This window comes from Ovis aries, chromosome 8 (assembly GCF_016772045.2).
Source record: "Ovis aries strain OAR_USU_Benz2616 breed Rambouillet chromosome 8, ARS-UI_Ramb_v3.0, whole genome shotgun sequence".
NCBI lineage: Eukaryota > Metazoa > Chordata > Mammalia > Artiodactyla > Bovidae > Ovis > Ovis aries.
The window spans coordinates 85,996,569-86,019,858 of NC_056061.1; the positions used below are offsets into that span (position 1 = coordinate 85,996,569).

Here is a 23,290-nt window from a genome sequence, read left to right on the forward strand (position 1 = left end):
GACTGTTTTTTCTATTCTCCTATAGAATCTAAAATCTCCAAGTAGCATTTTGGGTCCCCAGCCTTTTCCTCACTATACTGAAGCAACTTAGCACACATGTGCACATACACACACACACACACACATTTGCCCACACACACACACACTTTCCCTTTGGAAATGTTTGCCAGTTTCCATCGACTTCACTCAAACACTCGATTATAGACCAACTTTGTTGACAGCCTAGAGCTCTCTAATAAGCGCCATCCTGATTGTTCCATTGGTTCAGCGACCTTATCTGGTTTGCCCCCCGGCTTTTCAACCATAACTTGAAGAAGAACCTAATCCCACCTGAGGGTTGAATATGGTTTATTTGGAAAGGTTTCTTAGGAGAGATGAGGCTGGTGCTTAGTCATGAAGTTGGTTAGTAGTTTCAGAAGAAAAAGTAGAATAAAAAACAAGTACCGGGTGGAGAGAGAATAAAGGTTGATCAGAAGCAGAATGATGGAGACCCACAAGATCTGGGCATGTCTGAGGACTGCCAGTGTTTACTATAATTTTTGCCCAGGCACCTGTAGAGGAATGCTGGGGAGAGCAACAGTCCCCTGGCAAAGGTCTTTGTGTAGCATGTCAATGGGAAATCATTTATGAATTCTAAGCAGATGAGAGATATGATTTAATTAGTCAATTAAAATATTCATTGTGCAGCAGACAAGAGTGATCTAAACAAGGCAAAGCTGGAGGCAAGAAGAGCAAGTAAAGAAAAAGAGCTTACCCATAAAAAATTTAAAGCTTTTAAATGCTAAATAAGTAAAAATGGAAAATACAGCGATAAGGAGATATTTGTTGTAAATGCAAATATGGTTCATATCTTTTAATATAAAACACTCACACAAATTGATTTTGATATAGAAAATACATGAACATACATTCACAAACATTCATGTAGCATTTGTACTACAATGTGGAAACGTTCACCCTCATTTGTTAAACATCATAATCCAAATTGATGCTATGGGCTGAATGTTTGTGTCCCCCCAAATTTTTATGTTGAGCCCCCAACCCCCAGTGTGATAGTGTTTGTAGGTGGGGCCATTGAGAGGAAATTAGGTTTGGTTGGGGCTTCCCTGGTGACTCAGATGGTAAAGAATCTGTCTGCAGCCAGGAGACTAGGGTTTGATCCCTGGGACAGGAAGATCCACTGGAGATGGAAATGGCCACCCACCCCAGTATTCTTACCTGGAGAATTCCATGGACAGCGGAGCCTGGCGAACTGTATAGTCCATGGGATCACAGTCAGACACAACTGAGCAACTAACAACAACAAAAACTAGGTTTAGGTGATGGGCTCATGAGAGTTAGGTCTCTATAATGGGATTACACTCTTGTAAGAGGGAAAGAACCCAGAGCCCACTCGCTCTCTGAACCTGACCTTTCTGGCACCCTGATCTCAGATGTCCAGCCTCCAGAACTGAGACAATAAAAATTCTCTTGTTTAAGTCACCCAGCCTATGGCATTCTGTTACAGCATCCCAAAGAGATTAAAACAGGAGACCTGTTCACCTCTTTAACTAGCAAATAATTTTGTCAAGAATCATAAAATACAAATTTTGATCTCATACTGAAGATTCTGTCTGAAGGAAGTAATATAAAAGGTGGCTTAAGTGATACACCTGAAAAGTTTATAATAATGTAATTACAAAAGGCAAAATAAATAGAAATAATATAAACTCCAAGTATAATTGCAGATAGTTAGAATATTGCCTAGCCATAAAAAAATGACATTTGATATCAATAGCAACATAAAAAGTACACTAAATAGAAAGGACATAAGAATCAAAAAATGGTATTTGCATATATGTTTTTGGAAAAAGTCTGGAAAGAAAGCATAAACATATTAATAGGTGATAGGACAGTAAGTGATTTAATGAGATTTCCTTCCATTTGGCAGTTTATTATTTATGTAACTTCAATTAATTATTTGCATCTTCATAGTCAGAAGCCTGTCTCATCTCTGCTTCCAGACCTCTTCATTCAATTAGCGATGTGCCCTAGGTAATTCCCCTTTAAGATTTTCCCAAACCCAGCCTTCCAGGACAGTGACTACCAGTGGTGAAGAATATGCCTGCCAGTGCAGGAGCAGCAGGCAGTTCAGGTTTGGTCCCTGGGAGGGGAAGATCCCCTGAAGGAGAAAATGGCAACCTACTCCAGTATTGTTCCCAGGAAAATCCCATGGGCAGAGGAGCCTGGCGGGCTGCAGCCCATGGGGTCACAAAGAGTCGGACACGACTGAGCAACTAAACACACAAATCACCTGGAAGTTTTCTTTAAAACTCACTGTTGCCATGGAAGTGAAAGTGAAAGTTGCTCCGTCATGTCCGACTTTTTGCAACCCCATGGACTATACAGCCCATGGCATTCTCCAGGTCAGAATACTGGAGTGGGTAGCCTTTCCCTTCTCCAGGAGATCTTCCCAACCCAGGGATCAAAGCCAGGTCTCTTGTATTACAGGCAAAATCTTTACCAGCTGAGCCATGAGGGAAGTCCAAAAATACTGGAGTGAGTAGCCTATCACTTCTCCAGGGCATCTTCTCCACCCAGGAATCGAACTGGGGTGTCCTGCACCGCAGGCAGATTCTGTACCAACTGAGCTATCAGGGAAGCACTGTTGCCAACGGGCCTGGCTTTAAAGGACTCCACAGTGTGTCCATATATATTGAATATTTATTGAAATATGAATCTTTTACAATACAAGGCACTTGTTATCCTTCTTGGCTCTTACTAACAAAAACATTACTATTACAGTGTTTTGTTATATTGTTAAAACTTCTTAGAAAAACTTTACCAGGTAAAACTTTTTTTTTTTTTAATCAGTGAGCCTGATAAAAGAGCTCACTTTTGTTAATGCTATGGTGCCTTACCTACCATTACAATCAGATTTGTTAACTGTTAATCTTTTGCAGGGCTTCTCAGGTGGTGCTAGTGGTAAAGAACCTGCCTGCCAATACAGGAGATATAAGAGATGCCGGTTTGATCTCTGAGTCAGGAAGATCCCCTGGAGGAGGGCATGGCAACCCACTCCAGAATTCTTGCCTGGAGAATCCCATGGACAGAGGAGCCGGAAGGGCTAATGGTCCATAGGGTTGCAAAGAGTTGGACACGACCGAAGTGACTTAGTTTGCACACAATCTTTTACAAGTATTTTTCTGGTTATTTGGAGACCCGAGGTATTGCATTTTTCTGATATAGTGAAACAATTATGACTGGCAAATAGGACAGACACTGAATTACGTTACTCCTTTCTCAGAAATCTAGACGGATGGCAATGAATTCACCAGTCCTAGGGCCAACATCCCATTGCCTGAGTAGCTCGGAAACTGTAATTCTGGCGCACCAGCTGCTTAATCACAGTGATCTTATGAATCCAAATTTCATGTTGGTGGCTGATTCATGTCAATGTCTGGCCCAAACCACTACAATATTGTAAAGTAGTAAGCCTCCAATTAAAATAAATAAATTAATTTTTTAAAGATTTCATGTGGAAATATTTCCTAATGAAATTAGGAAATCAATGTCTTTGCATTTTATTCTTTCAATGTTAGTGAGTTGGCAAAATGGACCATTAGGGAGACAGTGTAGCTTCTGCACTTGAAGTAAAAGTCTTCTTTTGTTCGTTTTAGCTTTTTCAGTTTATGCTAAAAAACAGATCTACTGAAAAGAAACTTTCAAAGTATATGATGAGGAATTTTAGAGAACCTTAAGTCCCTTCCTACTAATTATTATTAGTTTTCTGACCTTATGACAGAGACTGTGATCTAAGTCCTAAATCCATTACAGCACATTCAATAAATGTAGGCATTTAAAGTACGCTGTCATCTGCCATCGCTTCAAAGTGCATTCAGTATCTCGGTTCCCAAGTGCATTAGATTTTATTAAAAGAATTCAGCTGCAACATCCATTCTTCCTAATTGGTTTATGGATAGCCCCGACCATTCGGGCAAATCCTAATTGCATTTTCCCACAAATCTAGTTTGATTTATGGTTCCCTATTTGCTCTATATTATTTATATAAATTGAGATTAAATTCTTAAGACATTAAATAAAATTTAGAATAGTTTTTGTATGAGACTTATAAGGATCCTTAACAATATTTTTTGCTTTGTTTTTATTTAGTCAAGTTGTATCCAACTGTGTGATATCCAGTAATAATACCTTTATTACCTTTCCAGAGATTAATTATATTTCACTTGTTTCTTTTTTTATGTATAGATTTTTAGAATTAGTTGGAATGAATTATGCATGGAATATTAAAAATAGTATATCTTTCTATAAGGTTTAAGTGGGTATATATTTGGAACAGAAAAAATATTATCTAAGGATATAATGACAGAGCATTTGCATAAAATTAGGTAATGTCCCCTTGCATTAACAAATTTAGATGGGAATATTCTAATCGGTTTTACAAACTGTAACTCTTGAGATTCCAAGAATTAATTTGGAATGGATCGATAGCAGACTTCAGAGAATCTAGTGTTTTTAAATAAGTAAATGGCAGAAATATGAAAACAAAAGATAACATAATAAAATTCTGTCACTGCTGAGTCATTGCATATTAGCATGGACAATTTTTGTAAAACTAAGTAAAGATTTCCATGGAATTGTAGGTATGGAATCATTTCGTAGAGAGCCCATGAATATTTATGGGCAGATAGAGGAAGTATAAGTTATCTATCACAGTTTATAAAAAGCCTTCTGGGCATCTTAGCAATATGTTCATTATTTGAAAAGTTTGGACATTTAGAACTTTGAGTTCTGAACCAGAAAGAAATAAAGTATATTTAGAATAAGAGATAAAAAGGAAAAGAAATTGATTTAAGATAAATACAAAGAAAAAGGAGAAAGATGCCTAATTTCAAACAAATTTTCGGCCAGATAAACAAATGAGAGGCATGCTCTCAACAGCAGAAATGATGAATTGGCATCTAGAAAAAACTGAAAAAGATGGTTAGGAGATGATGGTAAGACAAATAAATCTAAATCATGGTTGTAGCTGAATTTTTAAAGTGAGGGATTGTAGTGGATCTCTGCTGCTGCTGCTACTGATGCTAAGTTGCTTCAGTCGTGTCCAACTCTGTGCAACCCCATAGATGGCAGCCCACCAGGCTCCGCCATCCCTGGGATTCTCCAGGCAAGAACACTGGAATGGGTTGCCATTTCCTTCTCCAATGCATAAAAGTGAAAAGTGAACATGAAGTTGCCCAGTCGTGTCCAACTCTTAGCGACCCCATGGACTGCAACCTACCAAGCTCCTCCATCCATGGGATTTTCCAGGCAAGAGTACTGGAGTGGGGTGCCGTTGCCTTCTCTGAGTGGATCTCTACTGGAATTGAAAAAAGATTCCCTAGCACTCACAGCGACTCTTTGAGACCCCATGGACTGTAGCACACCAGGCCTCCCTGTCCATCACCAACTGCCTTGCTCAAACTCATGTCCATTGAGTCAGTGATGCCATCCAGCCATCTCGTCCTCTGTCGTCCCCTTCTCCTCCTGCCTTCGATCTTTCCCAGAGTCAGGGTCTTTTCCAATGAGTCAGTTCTTTGCATCGGGTGGCCAAAGTATTGGAGTTTCAGCTTCAACATCAGTCCTTCCAGTGAACACTCAGGACTGATCTCCTTTAGGATGGACTGGTTGGATCTTCTTGCAGTCCAAGGGACTCTCAAGAGTCTTCTCCAACACCACAGTTCAAAAGCATCAGTTCTTCAGTGCTCAGCTTTCTTTATGGTCCAACTCTCACATCCATACATGACTACTGGAACCGTCATGTGTGTCCACCCCAGCCAGCTGTAATAAGAGGCTCTTCCCTGTTCCTACTGGAGTGGTGTCAGAGAGACAGGCGCTGGTAGTGAGACCACTCCATTTGTGATGTCAGGGTGGAGAGCAATGGTGGGCACTGCTCCCCTTCTCTGCCAGGACAGTGGTGGTGCAGGCTGAGGTGCTGAAGCTCCTACCCCCACCCAGAGTGATGAGGCGCTCTCTCCACCCTCCCCAGCCGAGGCCAGCTGGGACACCAGTACTTCTGCCCCTCAGCTCTTTCTGCTAGAGAGATACCAGCATCAACCAGCTGAGACAGAAGGAGATCTGAAGTCTCACAACGCGCCAATGTCCAGGTTTCAATAAAGAAATCAGTCGTCACACCAAGAATCAGGAAGGTTGGAAAGCGAATAAAAAAAGACAGCATATGCCACACCCCCCAGGCCTCCAGAAGGTGTTATCACATAGTATTTGCCTTTCGGTCTGACTTATTTCACTTAGACCTTAATGAATACTCCGGTCATTCCAAATGGCAGGACTTCCTTCTTTTTATGGTTGAATGATATCCAATATAGGTCTTCCCTGGTGGGTCAGTGGTAAAGAATCTGCCTGCCTATGCAGGAGATGCAGGTTTGATCCCTGGGTAGGGAAGGTCTCCTGGAGAAGGAAATGGTAACCCACTCTGGTATTCTTGCCTGGGAAATCCCAATGACAGAGGAGCCTGGCGAACTACAGTCCATGGGGTCACAAAAGAGTCAGACATGACTTAGCAACTAAACAGCAAAAACAATATCCATTATACACACACACACACACACACACACACACACACACACAGAGTTGTTTTCTTTATCCATTAAAAAGCTAATTTTTCAAAACCATAGAAATGACCAGTAATCAGTAGTGTATAATAAACACACATACACACGCACACACATATACACTATTGTGCTATGAAGTACAGTGAAAGTGAACGTCGCTCAGTCGTGTCCAACTCTTTGTGACCCCGTGGACTGTACGGTCCATGGAATTCTCCAGGCCAGAATACGGGAGTGGGTAGCCGTTCCCTTCTTCAGGGGATCTTCTCAACCCAGGAATCAGATCCAGGTCTCCCACATTGCAGGCAGATTCTTTACCATCTGAGCCATCGGGGAAGCACTGTAACTTCCTATAAATACGTATGCATGCTGGCTACGTTTTCTTTCCTTAGATTATGTTCTACTACGTTTGGAGGGTATGCTAGAATGGTGACATGATGGTAGATAGTAATTTTTTTTGTAAATGTAACTTCTTGGCAAAATAAAAATCTGTCAATTCTTTATCAGTTCCCAAAAATGTGATTCAAAATTTATTGTTCCATAAAACCCAAAAGTCTGGGAATGACAACTCTACAGCTTCCATCATACTAATATTGTTGAAAACATCCTCTCTTGTATGGCATCCAGCTCAGAGCTCTGAACAAAGTAGTTGCCGTAGGCACATGCTCATTTAACAGTTGAATGAACTTGGCTGAAAATAGCAGCTAATAATTCTAATACCAGACCAAATTTCAAATCTGACCAAATGAGCAAAAGGAAATCTTATTTCTCCACTGCCCAGTGTCTTCTCAGTGACCTGTGTAACCGTATGCTTGGGACAGTGTGCTGTGTAGTGAAGATCATTTTAAACTCTAATAAAGGTCTCCGTGTCACCACACTCCTCAATTCCACTTCAGCATTTAATCATCTTAATATTTCTTAATATCCCACTCAGTTTCTAATGTTGGTCTTTATGTGAGCTTCAGATAAAATGTGTTTGTCTTTATCTGTTTGTTATCTCAGATATATTTTTATGTATAGTTTGTTAAAATTAAGAATTTTCACACAGATGTTAAAAATTAATTCGATGTCAAATAATTTAAGGGCTTCCCTGGTAGCTCGGAGGTTAAAGCGTCTGCCCGCAATGTGGGAGACGTGGGTTCAATCCCTGGGTCGGGAAGATCCCCTGGAGAAGGAAATGGCAACCCACTCCAGTATTCTTGCCTGGAGAATCCCATGGACAGAGGAGCCTGGCAGGCTACAGTTCACGGGGTCGCAGAGTCGGACATGACTGAGCGACTTCACTTTCAAATAATTTAAAATATTAAGATAGTAGGTAAATTATTTGCTATCTTGTTTACATTAAGAATTGACAAAATAATTATTTTTATTAACCTAATAAATGAATAATAATTTACCTTTTTTAAAATAAAGAAGCATAAGAAAAATAATGTTTAGACTATATGTATGGAACAATACAATGGAGTATACTTTCCTAAACATTTCACTAATCACTTTGAATTTTGTAACCTAATGAATTAGTTCATATGTAAATAATGCAGATTTAAAGTTGTGCCCAATGTGAATAGCTCAAAATAAGATATTTCTTCATTGATAAAAATCACAGTTTGACAGGTTGAAAGATTCTCGTAATCTTTTTTAATGCTCATTTTTTTGAAACTCATGTTGTCAAATGTACACCACCATTTTTCTTTTTAAACTGTCTCATTTATCATTACTTAATTTTCAGAGGAGCCTAGTCTGTTACCGCCCATGGGGTCCCAAAGAGTTGCACACAACTTAGAGATTAAACAACAACAAAATTTTTATCACACATTTATGGTTTGTGGTTAATATTCATACCTTGAGAACATATTATTTTTATTTTATTTGTATAGAAAGATTTGAAGGCGCTATTTTAAATTTATTTCTAGAATATTCCACAAAGTATATCAGACTTGGATTAGAACTTGCCGTTATTAGGAATCTTAAAAGTTTTAACACTCTGAACTTAGTTGCTTTTATTAAAATATTTTCCTTAAACAAAAGTTCAGGCTTTTCTTCCTTACAAAGTAATATTTTTAAAGTGACACTTTCTAGGAGTACTTTGTAAGATAGCTTGAAATAAAGTGAATCCTTAACAGTGTTATAAATTTTTTTTCTCCAAATGTTTGTGAGATTTTTGTTGCCCATTATTAAGATAATTTGACGTTTTGTACAAAATGAAACTTATAAAAGCCAAAGTCTTTTCATCTTGCATTTTCCCATGTGTTTTAAAACCTGATTCCTACTTTTATTTTTTTTATTTTTTCCTTTGAAGGTGAGAGGCCCTCCAAGTGCAGGAGCATTCAAAGAAAGACCCACCAAACCCACAGCGTTTCGAAAATTTTATCAACGAGGAGACTTTCCAATTGCCCTTGAACATGATTCGAAAGGAAACAAAATAGCGTGGAAGGTAAGTCCTTGTGCAGCTGCGAGAACCAGCTGTGCTCGCTGTGGAAGCTGTATCTCCCAGTGCCAAACACTCTTGACTGATAAGTAAATAAGCTGGAGTGATTTCTCGGTGAGTGGAAGATGGTGGGTAAGCTCTTAGAGGAAGCCCCTCTGTGTCAGCTGCCCACCTTGACTAACAATTAAATTACAGCCTGCAGGAAAAGGAAATGACAGAGTTGCTTTGCCTTGGAGAATTGTGTGCTGACCGATTCATCTCTATTTTTATGAGAACCTGGCATTCCAGCCCGTTTCAGGCGGTCCATCAAATGATGGAACTGGTGGCTGGATGTGGAGAGCAACAGCCATTTATCTCCCCCCAAATTTCACCTTCCTGCAGGACACTTCCAAATGGAAGCTTTAATTACCTAAATGGATAGGTCAAGATTGTCTGCTCCCTGGAAATGCAGAGTGGAATACAAAAGCAGGCGGGCTCTGACGGAGGCCCTCTCCTCTCTGTCTGCAGCACGTGTCAGCCGGCACAGTAGCTGTCACACGAGCTCTGTTAGAGACTGACCTCCACCGCTGAAAGCCTTATAGCACCGACATTTTTCTGACAAAAGGTTAATTGGCTTCAAAATAAATGTATTGCCTAATGACTCCATTCTAATGTGGCTGTGTTTCTTTCTAAAAGGCTCGCTGGTGTTATTTGTAAAAACTTGCCAATCTCTCAACTGGAGAAGGCTTTTACATTTAATTTGAAAAATGAATGCTGATCTCTAACCACTTCTGCTATTTAATTATTTTTTGTTATCAAGGACTTTGCTTTGGGTGATATTTATCAGCTCTGCCTGAAGACTGGAAAGCAGTTGCATGTATGTGAGCATAGCATCAGGTTAAGGAACACAAAAGGTTTTGCCAAATATTTTGAATTTAGCAATTGATCCATGTAGCGAAAAAGTCCCACAGTATTGTCTGAAGAGTGAATGTCAGGACTGTTTATAATTAGTAACAAACTTATGTTAAAAAATAAGAATGATCAAAGTGAAGAATTCATCAAAGTAAACAGCTTACAACGATTCATTAAAATTAACCTTTTCCTTCTTTTTTGGAAAAACTGAAAGAATTGATTGTATTACATCTGGTATATCTTTAAATGTTTTCACATAATTATCAGACATTTCTAGATCTTGAGCAGTCACATAATATCCAGTTACTGAACTTATTAAAAAGTTACTTGGCAAGGGAAATCTGAAGTTGTCCTTGTTATTAAGTTTTGTCATATATTTTAGGCAAATGAAGGACATTATTATCTTGGTTTTAATCATCTGTCTTAAAATTTGCATTTGTTATATGAAAATGTGCATGATGAGAAAAATATATAGCAATATAACTAATTTAGATATTTCAGTCTTCAAAACTTTAATTAGGGGTTGGTTTGTATTTGATTAATTACATGGCTTTAGAGTTTGTGTCAGTGTACCAATTCATGCATGGTAACATAGAGATGCTCAAGAACTTGATTCCTTTTGAGTAAAAGAATATGCCATATTTCCTTATGCAAAACAAGTGGATTTTGGTGTTTTACATAATTTTAGCACATAAAAATTGTATCAATAAAAGAATCCATAGATTTTTTTTGACCTGTTTGAATAATCTTGAATAACTTCTAGAAATGTCAAGAGACAAAAAAAAAGTTTATCTTGAAAATAATAAAAGCATAGGATGAATCATTTTGCGTTATCTTTGGTACTCCAGCAGTCAGATGGCATATAAACTGCTTTTCTTTTTTATAGCTATATTAATTCTTTTAAGCTACTATTGACTATTGTAGTGATTCAGCAAGCTAAAAAGTCAGATTAAAGAGGAAGCAATTTATTTGCTGCTGCTGGTAGGATAATAGCATACATTTAAAAAGACATCTTATCCTATAACTAGGATAGAAGGTAAACTTCTATCCTTTAAAGCTTTGCCAACCAGATTTCAACTGTACTACTATAATGCTGAAGATAAAACATTAAACTTATTAAGCACAGGCTTGTGAGCAATCTCTCATATTTATTCGTATTCTTGACACATATACTGTGGGGAACGTCTGATACTTGGTAAGACCAGAGGCCTTCTTTTAGGATAACATTTCTAAGGAATGGACATTGAATGCTGAAGAAAGCAGGGCTCCCCAGTTCAATTCAGTTCAGTCGCTCTGTCGTGTCCGACTCTTTGCGACCCCGTGAATCACAGCACGCCAGGCCTCCCTGTCCATCACCAACTCCTGGAGTTTACTCAAACTCATGCCCATTGAGTCGGTGATGCCATCGAGCCATCTCATCCTCTGTCATCCCCTTCTCCTTCTGTCCCCAATCCCTCCCAACATCAGGGTCTTTTCCAGTGATTTAACTCTTCACATGAGGTGGTCAAAGTATTGGAGTTTCATCTTCAGCATCAATCCTTCCAGTGAACACCCAGGACTGATCTCCTTTAGGATGGACTGGTTGGATCTCCTTGCAGTCCAAGGGACTCTCAAGCACCCTGCAAAAACCGCACTAAAAACTGCCCCAGACCCGGCACTGTACTCCCTTGTGTGTGGATAGAGCTCTGGTCAAGCGAGCTTCTCACTTCATGGCCTAGCTTGCCCCTCGCTGAACACTTCTGAGTAGCTCTGATTCCCAGGAAAGTACCTGTCCTCTCTCCGCAGTCCTTGTGACACCCCTAGGCCTCCAAGAGTGGCGGTGAGACCTGAAATGGTGTGTGTAATTAAGTGGTAAGGAGATCCATTTCCTTTATCAGAATTTCAAGGAATGTCTTTGCAAGGTGAGGTTTCTCAACCCACATCCTGAACTGCCATCATAGTTTAGAGCCCGTGAAATGATAATTTCTTCCACATGTCAGAACAACAGGGCAAACCAAATGCCAGAATCTGTGCAGTTTAGTGTATCCCTTGTGGTATCGCTAAAGATCCAAGCATGGTCTAATGTGTCTTTCAGCAATGGTGGAAGTGTGCTTCATCTGCAATGTCTAATACATTACAAGTAGCCATATGTGGCCATTAAGCACTTGAAATGTCCCCAGTGAGCCCGAGGAACTAAATTTTAGATTTTAATTAATTTTAATTTAAATAGCCACATGGTTACCATATTAGACAGTGCTGCTCTAGATTAAGATAAGATAATTCAGTCAAAAATAAATGCTTGAACCTGCTAGCCAGAGAGGCGACTTAGAACTATCTGAGAATCATTATTAAAATGAAAAAATAAGACTGGTATATGCATCTTTGAGATGGCTGTGCTTCTTATGCATTCCTTGGTAAATATGAAAAAAACTTTTGCAAGATATTTGTAGCAAAATTTTCTATATACTTATCAGAGGCAAGTTAATGATCTATGAAAGATGAATCAGTTCAGTTCAGTTCAGTCGCTCAGTCGTTCCAACTCTTTGGAACCCATGGACTGTGGCACTCCAGTCTTCCCTGTCCATCACCAACTCCCAGAGCTTGCTCAAATTCATGTCCATTGAGTCAGTGATGCCATCCAGCCTTCTCATCCTCTGTTATCCCCTTCTCCTCCTGCCTTCAATCTTTCCTAGCATCAGGGTCTTTTCCAATGAGTCAGTTCTTCCCATCAGGTGGCCAAAGTATTGGGTTTCAGCTTCAGCATCAGTCCTTCCAATGAATATTCATGACTGATTTCCTTTAGGATTGACAGTTTGATCTCCTTGCTGTTCAAGGGACTCTTAAGAGTCTTCTCCATCACTACAGTTCAAAAGCATCATTGCTTCTTCGGCACTTAGCTTTCTTTATGGTCCAACTCACACATCCATGCATGACTACTGGAAAAACCATAGCCTTGGCTAGATGGACCTTTGTTGACAAAGTAATGTCTCTGATTTTTAATATGCTGTCTAGGTTGGTCATAGCTTTTCTTCCGAGGAGCAAGCATCTTTTAATTTCATGGCTCCAGTCATCATCTGCAGAGATTTTGGAGTTCCAAAAATAAAATCTGTCACTGTTTCCATTGTCCCCCCATCTATTTGCCATGAAGTGATTGGACTGTATGCTATGATCTTTGGTTTTTGACTGTTGAGTTTTAAGCCAACTTTTTCACTCTCCTCTTTCACTTTCATCAAGAGGCTCTTTAGTTCCTCTTTGCTTTCTGCCACAAAGGTGGTGTCATCTGCATATCTGAGGTTATTGATATTTTGTCCTGGCAATCTTGATTCCAGCTTGTGCTTCATCTAGCCTGGCATTCTGGGGTAAGTTAAATAATCAGGGTGACAGTATACAGCCTTGACATATACCTTTTCCAATTTGGAACCAGTCCATTGTTCAGTGCCTGGTTCTAACTGTTGCTTCTTGACTTGCCTTTGACCTCCTGAGGTTTCTCAGGAGGCAGGTAACGTGGTCTGTTATTCCCATCTCTAAGAGTTTTCCAGAGTTTGTTGTAATCCACACATAGGCTTTTGCATAGTCAGTGAAACAGAAGTAGATGTTTTTCTGAAATTCTCTTGCTTCTTCTGTGATCCACTAGATGTTGGCAATTTGATCTCTGGTTCCTCTGTCTTTTCTAAATCCAGTTTGAACATCTGGAAGTTCTTAGTTCATGTACTGTTGAAGCCTAGCTTAAAGGATTTTGAGCATTACTTTGCTAGCAGATGGAATGAGTATAATGTGCAGTAGTTTGAACATTCTTTGGCACTGCCCTCCTTTGAAACTGGAATGAAAACTGACCTTTTCCAGTCTTGTAGGCTCTGCTGAGTTTTCCAAATTCCCTGGCATATTGAGTGCAGCACTTTCACAGCATCATCTTTTAGGATTTGACCTCTACTAGCTTTGTTTGTAATGATGCTCCCTAAGGCCCACTTGACTTTGTATTCCAGGATGTCTGACTCTAGGTGAGCAATCACACCATCATGGTTATCCGGATCATTAAGATCTTTTTTGTATAGTTCTTCTGTGTATTCTTGCCACCTTTTCTTAATATCTTCTGCTTCTGTTAGGTCCATATGGTTTCTGTCCTTTATTGTGCCCCTCTGTCGTCCCCTTCTCCTCCTGCCCCCAATCCCTCCCAGCATCAGAGTCTTTTCCAATGAGTCAACTCTTCACATGAGGTGGCCAAAGTACTGGAGTTTCAGCTTTAGCATCATTCCTTCCAAAGAACACCCAGGGCTGATCTTCAGAATGGACTGGTTGGATCTCCTTGCAGTCCAAGGGACTCTCAAGAGTCTTCTCCAACACCACAGTTCAAAAGCATCAATTCTTCAGCGCTCAGCTTTCTTCACCGTACAACTCTCACATCCATACATGACCACTGGAAAAACCATAGCCTTGACTAGATGGACCTTTGTTGACAAAGTAATGTCTCTGCTTTTCAATATGCTATCTAGGTTGGTCTTAACTTTTCTTCCAAGGAGCAAGCGTCTTTTAATTTCATGGCTGCAGTCACCATCTGCAGTGATTTGGAGCCCCAAAAAATAAAGTCTGACACTGTTTCCACTGTTTCCCCATCTGTTTCCCATGAAGTGATGGGACCAGATGCCATGATCTTAGTTTTCTGAATGTTAAGCCAACTTTTTCACTCTCCTCTTTCACATTCATCAAGAAGCTTTTTAGTTCCTCTTCACTTTCTGCCATAAGGGTGGTGTCATCTTCATATCTGAGGTTATTGATATTTCTCCCAGCAATCTTGATTCCAGCTTGTGCTTCAACCAGCCCAGCGTTTCTCATGATGTACTCTGCATAGAAAAGACTCTGATGCTGGGAGGGATTGGGGGCAGGAGGAAAAGGGGACAACAGAGGATGAGATGGCTGGATGGCATCACCGACTCGGTGGAGGTGAGTTTGAGTGAACTCTGGGAGTTGGTGATGGACAGGGAGGCCTGGCGTGCTGCGATTCATGGGGTCGCAAAGAGTCAGACACGACTGCGTGACTGAACTGAACTGAACTTGCATAAAATGTTCCCTTGGTGTCTCTAATTTTCTTGAAGAGATCTCTAGTCTTTCCCATTCTGTTGTTTTCCTCTATTTCTTTGCATTGATCACCGAGGAAGGCTTTCTTATCTCTCCTTGCTATTCTTTGGAGCTCTGCATTCAGATAGGTATATCTTTCCTTTTCTCATTTGCCTTTCACTTCTCATTTTTTCTGAGCTATTTGTTAGGCCTCCTCACACAACCATTTTGCCTGTTTGCATTTCCTTCTCTTGGGGATGGTTTTGATCACCACCTCCTGTACAATGTCTTGAACCTCCATCCATAGTTCTTCAGGCACTCTGTCTATCAGATCTAATTCCTTGAATCTCTTTGTCACTTTCACTGTATAATCACAGGGGATTTAATTTCGGTCATACCTGAATGCCTTAGTGGTTTTCCCTGCTTTCTTCAATTTAAAATCGTACTTCGTCAACTATTTTCCTACTGTTAGATATCATAGGATTATTTCAATTTCAGAGGGGATATAATTTCTAAATAATATTAAATGAAACACCCAGATACATAAACCTTTGTTTCTACCTCTGATTGCATCCTTAGGTTAAATTCCCTGAAGAGGAATTAGTAGGTCAAAAGTAATATTTTAAAAGCAGTCATTCCACAGAACCATATTCATTACTGAATCCTCCTTTAAGATAAAAGTCTGCTAAGGTGATGGGTTTCCCTGATGGCTTAGAGGGTAAAGTGTCCGCCTACAATGGGGGAGACACGGGTTCAATCCCTGAGTCGGGAAGACTCCCTGGAGAAGGAAATGGCAACCCACTCCAGTACTCTTGCCTGGAAAATCCCATGGACAGAGGAGCCTGGAAGGCTGCAGTCCACGGGGTCGCAAAGAGTCAGACACGACTGAGGGACTTCACTTTCACTAAAGTGATGGGTAAAGCATCTCATTTCGTTTGTTGATTATTAGGATCGTTAAACACTTTTATGTGCTTAACTAATTTGCTCGCCTTTTGAGCCCTCTTCTTAAATTGTCCGGTTTTCTAGTGAAGAGTTAGTCTATGTCCTATTGATTTGTTAAAAATTTAGGTGTAAGTTTTGTCTGTCAAAAGGATTTTAGTATCCTTTCGACATAGATAATATAAACAGATTCTTAAAGTTTTAATTTTTGTTTATAAGGACTGATGACCACAGTCATTTTAAATCTGTCTAACCAAGTCTCACCTTTCTAATCAAACATTTCTTCCTGAGACTATATATCATGTGTTTTCTCTTTGCTGTCTCTAAATACTCTGCATCATCAGTCTCAAGCGATACTATTACTCTTACACTTAGTCTTAACACAAATGAAAATAAGTCTGGTTTTGGTCCCTAAGAGCTCTGCACTGTTCTACTTATAGAAGTCTTTAAGACAGAAAAAGAAGAGATGCAACAGGAAAACTACGTGCCTAACTGGAGAGGATTTTGAGGTCTTCTTCAAAATGGAAAGTTGTAAAAAAATAAACTGCATACAACAGACAGGTATAAACCTTGTCTGAAACCGTATACCATTTTATTTCTCAGCACCTTATATAATCTGTCCTGAACCACACATACTTTTTAGTCTTTTTAAAAGGAATCTTACTCAGTTTTTTCCTGTTAATTTTTTTTTCAAACTTGCCTTCTTAAGTCACAGAAACTGCATAGTGGCATTGTCCAAATTAGCATAGCAACCTGGGGCATTTCCGCATTCTTGTTTTCTTAGTCTTTGGTATGTAAATAATCTTTGGTAGCCAGTTAGGTTGAAATTAAATGAATAAAGCCAGAACTGTGTGCCTGTGATGCACACAGGTAGGTCCAAGAGAGAATGGACTTTAGGTGGCCCCTCCTCTTTGCCCAAAATGCATCTCCCTCCCTGGCCTATTGGAGGTGCATAGAATTTCACCATTGAAGCATAGTTCCCTGAGGTTAATGTTATAAATTATACATTACTTGTTGATTAAAACTTGGATCATGCAACTTTGTTTTTTGATTAAAAATTAATTCATAAAGCAACATTAATTATGTAATTAAAACACATTTTTCTGTAGTTTAATCACTGAGTTATATGTATATTCATTTATAAAGTTTAATCCACTTTAACATTTTGCTAAGAGATTTTAAGCTGTTTTACAAAGAACTGTAAAAAAGAGAAATTTAACATATAACAGGGAAGATGAGAGAAAATGAAAACCAGATGGGGACCTTCAATGGAGCCAGTAACAAGGCTAATAAAAATGACATACCCTAAATACTTCTGAGCCAGGGATTGTGTCTTTGTTTCTAGCTTGTTCCCTCTCTTTAGCCAGTGCAGTCCCTGAAGGCGTGTCTGGCACAGAGCTGATGCCCAGCGATGTTTGTTGAATGAATATAAAACATCCCGCAACTGGTTACCGCTAAGTTCCGCTTTTCAGGACACTGTTTCATGAGCGTGCGTCTCACCCTCTAGGCCTTACTCTCTTTGGTGACGACCATGTACTGAGTGATTGGCATGGCCCTTTTTAATTGAGGGCTAATAAAGTTTGTTTCACAGTTACTAAAATAGCCGTAGTTAAAGATATTCATGAAATAGCTTAAAGAACAAACAATTAATTAGAAATTAGCCTTAGAGACCAAGTCTTCTGGTAGCAAATTAAGATAAGCACCAGCAAGTTAATTTGAACACACAGTCCAGAGCTGTATGCAACAGTTTCTCTAGGTTGAATTTTACCTTGAAAATGCTTAAATTATATGTAATGCTTTCCCAATGATTTTCGATAAGTTTATTTTTCTTTACAAATGACTGAAAATGTACGTTCAGTCTGAACATTCAAGTAAAGAAAATGCTGTGCATAAGATAATTGGATGCCTAACTTTGTAAGAGTATCTACTGATGGTGTCTGGATCGTGCCTTCAGTTCCATGTCAGCCCCCTAGTTTTTAATACTCATATATGACTCTGTTAAGAATTTCTTCTCTAGCACGTTCTCTTCTTTTTTCAGTTTTCAGAGGCATTGGTATTCATGAAACATAAACAGCTCTGTCAGTGTGACTGTTTTCATTGACATGACTGATAATTTCTACCAGGAAAAACATTTATTGACTATAATTATTATTAAAATGTACGCTAATTTTCTTACAATTAAAATCATTCCAAACCATGATAGCTCATTATCTGTAAATACAACCGCATTTTAAAGTAAATCCCACTGCGATATGATATCTGATCCATTAACCCTCAGTATATGGTTCTCAAAACTCTGTAATTTTGATTAATAATTAAGTCCTCTGGTGCCTTCAGTTTCTTAATGTTTCAGTTTCTTCAGGATTCAAAAAATTAACGCTCTATCTATTACCGCAGGCAAAATCGATATTGATCTTTAAAATCTTATAAGCAAATTTATTTGAATTGAATAATTTGTTTTACATGAAGAAAGAATGAATATATTCTTTGAATTGTCCTGGGCTTCTATATTTTTTGATAACTGCCAAAGCTTGAGTTTGGATAATAGGCCTTAGTAGAACTTGTAAGGCAAATTTTGCAAGAAAAATGACAATTTACCTAATTTTTGTACAAGAAAGGCTGCTGCGTTTCCGCTATTAATTCCTCTGTGATTAATTAATAGATAGAGCTTTTTCTCAAAGTCTTGAAAAAAATAATAATCCTCCAGCAATTAAAGTGCTTTTTGGTGTTTTCTGAAGGAAGGGACTGCATGCACAATTAATGCCATCCTTTTATTTGATGTGAATTGCTCTGTCTTAAAAGTGTACGGCGTGAAAATACAGCCATGTATCAGAAATAACTTTAATTTAAATTGGTCAGATGACCTCCGAAAGCTCGATGAAAGGTTTTCTGCTGAATGGGCTGGTGCTGCCTGCTGCCTGTGTAATTTATGTGAGAAATTAGCGCGAATGGTTCACTTTTATGGAGCAGTGCTGCTTGTAGCGAGCCTGCAGAAACAATTTCCCCCCAAGCCTCCATCTGTTCTTCAAACTAAGGCATATGCTGTCTCATCGAGCTTGAAAGTCAACTGATTTATAACTCCTGGAAAGTGCGTAGATTGAAAAGAAAGGTCGGCCGCTGTTACGTGACAGTGATTTGGTAAGCATCCGCTAAAGACAATTCACATTACAAGGGGCCCAGGGGGAACAAGCGATGCTGTAAGTTTCATCTCAGTGGGCTGACAGCTAGAGGGAAAACAAATGGCTCCCGTTTCTCAAGTTACACAACCCCTGCTCTTGAGAAGTAGCAGTGGTCTTGGTGGAGCCAGGGTACCACAGCTGAGATGCTCTATCACTATCCCTTGAAGAAATGGGGCTGCTGCCACCCTCCCCGAGATAAATGTTGCCATCTCAGAAGCATCCAGTCTTTAAACAGAGGATGAGATGGCTAGATGGCATCACCGACTCAATGGACACTAGTTGGAGCAAACTCCAGGAGACGGCAAAGGACAGGGAAGCCTGATGTGCAGCAGTCCATGGGGTCGCAGGGAGTCAGACACGACCAAGTGACGGAACAACACCAATCTTTTAAACAAAAAATGTGTGTTGCTGTTTTTCAGAAAGTTTTGTTTGGGGACACAAGTCAGACTTTTGATGATTTTTCTTTGTCTCCCCAGAGAGTGAATTTTCAGTTCTATTCCAATTAGTGATATAATGAATATTTCCCTCTCTCTTATCACTTGTCAGATACTCCTTCTTTTTATTGAAGTAGTTTTGGGATCAAAAGTTTGACAGATGACACAGGAATCAGATTGAGGGTATGGTAGGTTAAAAGTAATCATTTGGTTGATGTTTTTATTTAGAGTGATCAGTGTCTTTATATTTGAGGCTTCTAGATACTAAGTAAATTTTCAACTACCCTAAGTTATATTTAAGTTTCTCTGTTACTTTCAGGTAAAATCTAAACAAAGTATTAATGAATATTCATATCAATTTTAATATATATTTGAGGCAACAACTTCAGGGAATGTTTTACCTTTATAGAAAGAAGGTTATGCTGACTGAAAGTTCTCTACAAAAATTAATTCTGGTAGATTAATTAGTTAAACTCATGTAAAAATGTAGGTTTTTCCAGTAGTAATGTATGGATGTGAGAGTTATACCATACAGAAAGCTTAGTGCCAAAGAACTGATGCTTTTGATCTGTGGTGTTGGAGAAGATCCATGAGAGTCCCTTGAATTGCAAGGAGATCCAACCAGTCCATCCTAAAGGAAATCAGTCCTGAATATTCATTGGAAGGACTGATGCTGAAGCTGAAACTCCAGTACTTTGGCCACCTGATGTGAAGAACTGACTCATATGAAAAGACCCTGGTGCTGGGAAAGATTGAAGGCAGGAGGAGAAGGGGACAACAGAGGATGAGATGGTTGGATGCCATCACTGACTCAATGGACAAGAGTTTGAGTAAGGTCTGGGAGTTGGTGATAGACAGGGAGGCCTGGCGTGCTGTAGTCCATGGGCTTGCAAAGAGTCAGACACGATTGGGTGACTGAACTGAACTGAAAAATGTAAATTTTTATCTTTATTATTACCTATAAAGTTTTATGGGAGAAGGCAATGGTACCCCGCTCCAATACTCTTGCCTGGAAAATCCCATGGACTGAGGAGCCTGGTGGGCTGCGGTCCATGGAGTCGCTGAGAGTTGGACACGACTGAGTGACTTCACTTTCACTTTTCACTTTCATGCATTGGAGAAGGAAATGACAAGCCACTCCAGTGTCCTTGCCTGGAGAATCCCAGGGACGGGGGAGCCTGGTGGGCTGCCGTCTATGGGGTCGCACAGAGTCGGACACAACTGAAGTGCCTTAGCAGCAGCAGCATAAAGTTTTATTCTCAATATGAAATGTATAGATTTTATCTTATAAAATAAAAAATGCTGAAAAGTAGAAGGAATAAATGAATCCGCCATCTTCCCACCACTCACTGAAGGCAGTTGTTAACATTTTTCACAGTATTTCTGTCTTATCTTCTCAGTTGAGATTGTAGTATACATAATAGTTTGTGAAGAAATATTTGTCATTATATGGTATATCAAATCTGTATGCCCTTATTCTTAGATTTTCTAACTTTTCTTCTAACTGAAAAGTATTACTGTTTTTGAAAATTTTGAAATTGAATAAAGTGTATACATAGGGTGACATTTACCCAAAGGTAGCCCCTTTTAGCCTACTGTTTGAGTTCAGCTGTCTTCTACGCGCGTGCTTTTATGTTATTTATTTTAGTTTTGGCTGTGCTAGGTCTGCGCTCTGCCCGGGCTTTTCTCTCGCCGAGGCGGGCGGGCTTCTCGCAGGGGTGGCTTCTCCTGCTGTGGGGCACAGGCTCTAGCGCGTGCAGTACTCAGCAGTTTCAGCACGTGGGCTCAGTGGTTGCAGCTCCCTGGCTCTGGAGCACAGGCTCAATAATGCTGGCAAATGGGCTTCATCGCTCCTTGGCAGGTGGGGTCTTTGCAGACCTTGGATTGAACCCGTGTCTCCTGCATTGGCAGGCGTGCAGCATCTCCTTAAGCAAATCTTAAGCTGCCATGACAACCACATAAGCGGATTCGTCATTATGAACATGCTGGTAGTATAGTTTTGGAGAATAGCAAGAGATATTAAGAAAATGGTTTATTAAATATGAAACGCATTTCTTGCTATTGGGTAAAGTATAAAAAGTGAGCAAAGATAGTTGATAGAATTATTATGAGCCAGTCTCCCCCTTCAACCTAAGACATATCCCTTATAGGAAAACAGTCCTGAAGAATTTCCAAGATTGCATTCCAGCCTGAATTAGGGAAATCTCATGAAACCTTCAAGCTATAAAACCTTTAAGCCTCCCTTTTCTTGAGTTGTTATTTAGTTTCATCCTGTCATTTCTATCATTGTCTCCCATACTTAATTTTTAGCTCTTTATTCATTTTTAAATAACTTCTGGAAGAGATTTCCTCTATTTTCTATTTTCTTTAGTATCAATTTGTCTACTAGTGCCTCAAATTCAAATTTAACTTACACTGCTATAGTTAACCTTGCAAATATTTATATTGTTGAGTGATATTGTTGTACATACTGGCTTAAAAATTATTGTACAAGTAGGTTTATCATAGAAAATTTTCTGATATTTTTATCTGCATTTTGCAATACAAATAAACAAAAATAAAAATATGAATCAACTATAGTCCACCCCACCTTCAGGTAGCCTCTTTTACATTTTTAGGATTAACTTTTCAGACCTTTTCTCACCATATACAAATATATGTATGTATACAAATTTTAAAAAATGTTTTGTTCGTACTGTATAACTTTTTAAAAGTAATTACAAGTCATAACTTGCATATGCACTTTAAAAATTATTTTGGGAAGTTCTAGACAGTTCCATAAGTTAACCAATTCCATGTTGTTCGATAGTAATGTTTTCCTTAGGTAGTAATGCTTTTCTTCAGTGTTTTGCTATTACAAGCAATACTATTGTCAGCATTATTGTACATTTCACATATGTTATATCTTGCAAATATATCTGATTGTTCCCTAATGGTAAAAATCTCATGTTCTTAGCCTTTGTCTGTTTTCACCGTAGAGATTTCTGGCTTCTTGCACCTTTGAACGTGTGGTTTAGATGCTAAGTTGTGTCCAGCTCTTGGGACCCCACAGACTGTAGCCCGCCAGGATCCTCTGTCCATGGGATTCCCCAGGCAAGAATACTGGAGTGGGTTGCCATTTCCTTCTCCAGAGGATCTTCCTGACACAGGGATTTGAACCCAGGTCTCCTGCATTGCAGGCAGATTCTTTACCAACTTAGCTACATTTTCACCATATAGATTTCTGGGTTCTTGGACCCTTGAACATGCTCATTTCTAAAAATCACTAATTATGAACATAGTGAATTTAATGGAGAAGGCAATGGCACCCCACTGCAGTACTCTTGCCTGGAAAATCCCATGGATGGAGGAGCCTGGTGGGCTGCAGTCCATGGGATCGCTAAGAGTCGGACACGACTGAGCAACTTCGCTTTCACTTTTCACTTTCATGCATTGGAGAAGGAATTGGCAACCCATTCCAGTGTTCTTGCCTGGAGAATCTCAGGGACGGGGGAGCCTGGTGGGCTGCTGTCTATGGGGTCGCACAGAGTCGGACACGACTGAAGCGACTTAGCAGCAGCAGCAGTGAACTTAAAGGGGCTTCCTCAACATCCAGGTCTATAAGATGATATTCTGTTTTCTTTTGGGGCAGGATATTGGGCTTCCCTGGTGGTGCCAGTGGGAAAGAACCTGCCTGCCGGTGCAGGAGACGTAAGAGACATGGGTTCAATCCCTGGGTCAGGAAGATCCCCTGGAGAAGGAAATGGCAACGCACTCCAACATTCTTGCCTGGATAATCCT

The 23,290-nt window shown here is 39.5% G+C and overlaps 1 protein-coding gene across 2 annotated transcripts in view; it reads left to right on the plus strand.

Annotated features, from left to right (window-relative positions):
• Positions 1–23,290, plus strand: part of PACRG (parkin coregulated) — a 536,203-nt gene that overhangs the window by 58,342 nt on the left and 454,571 nt on the right. For both annotated transcript variants that reach the window (XM_004011445.5, XM_012183225.4), the window contains exon 2: positions 8,908–9,042. In XM_004011445.5, the coding sequence (XP_004011494.2) occupies positions 8,908–9,042 (135 nt within the window). The remainder of the gene's footprint in view (positions 1–8,907; positions 9,043–23,290) is intronic.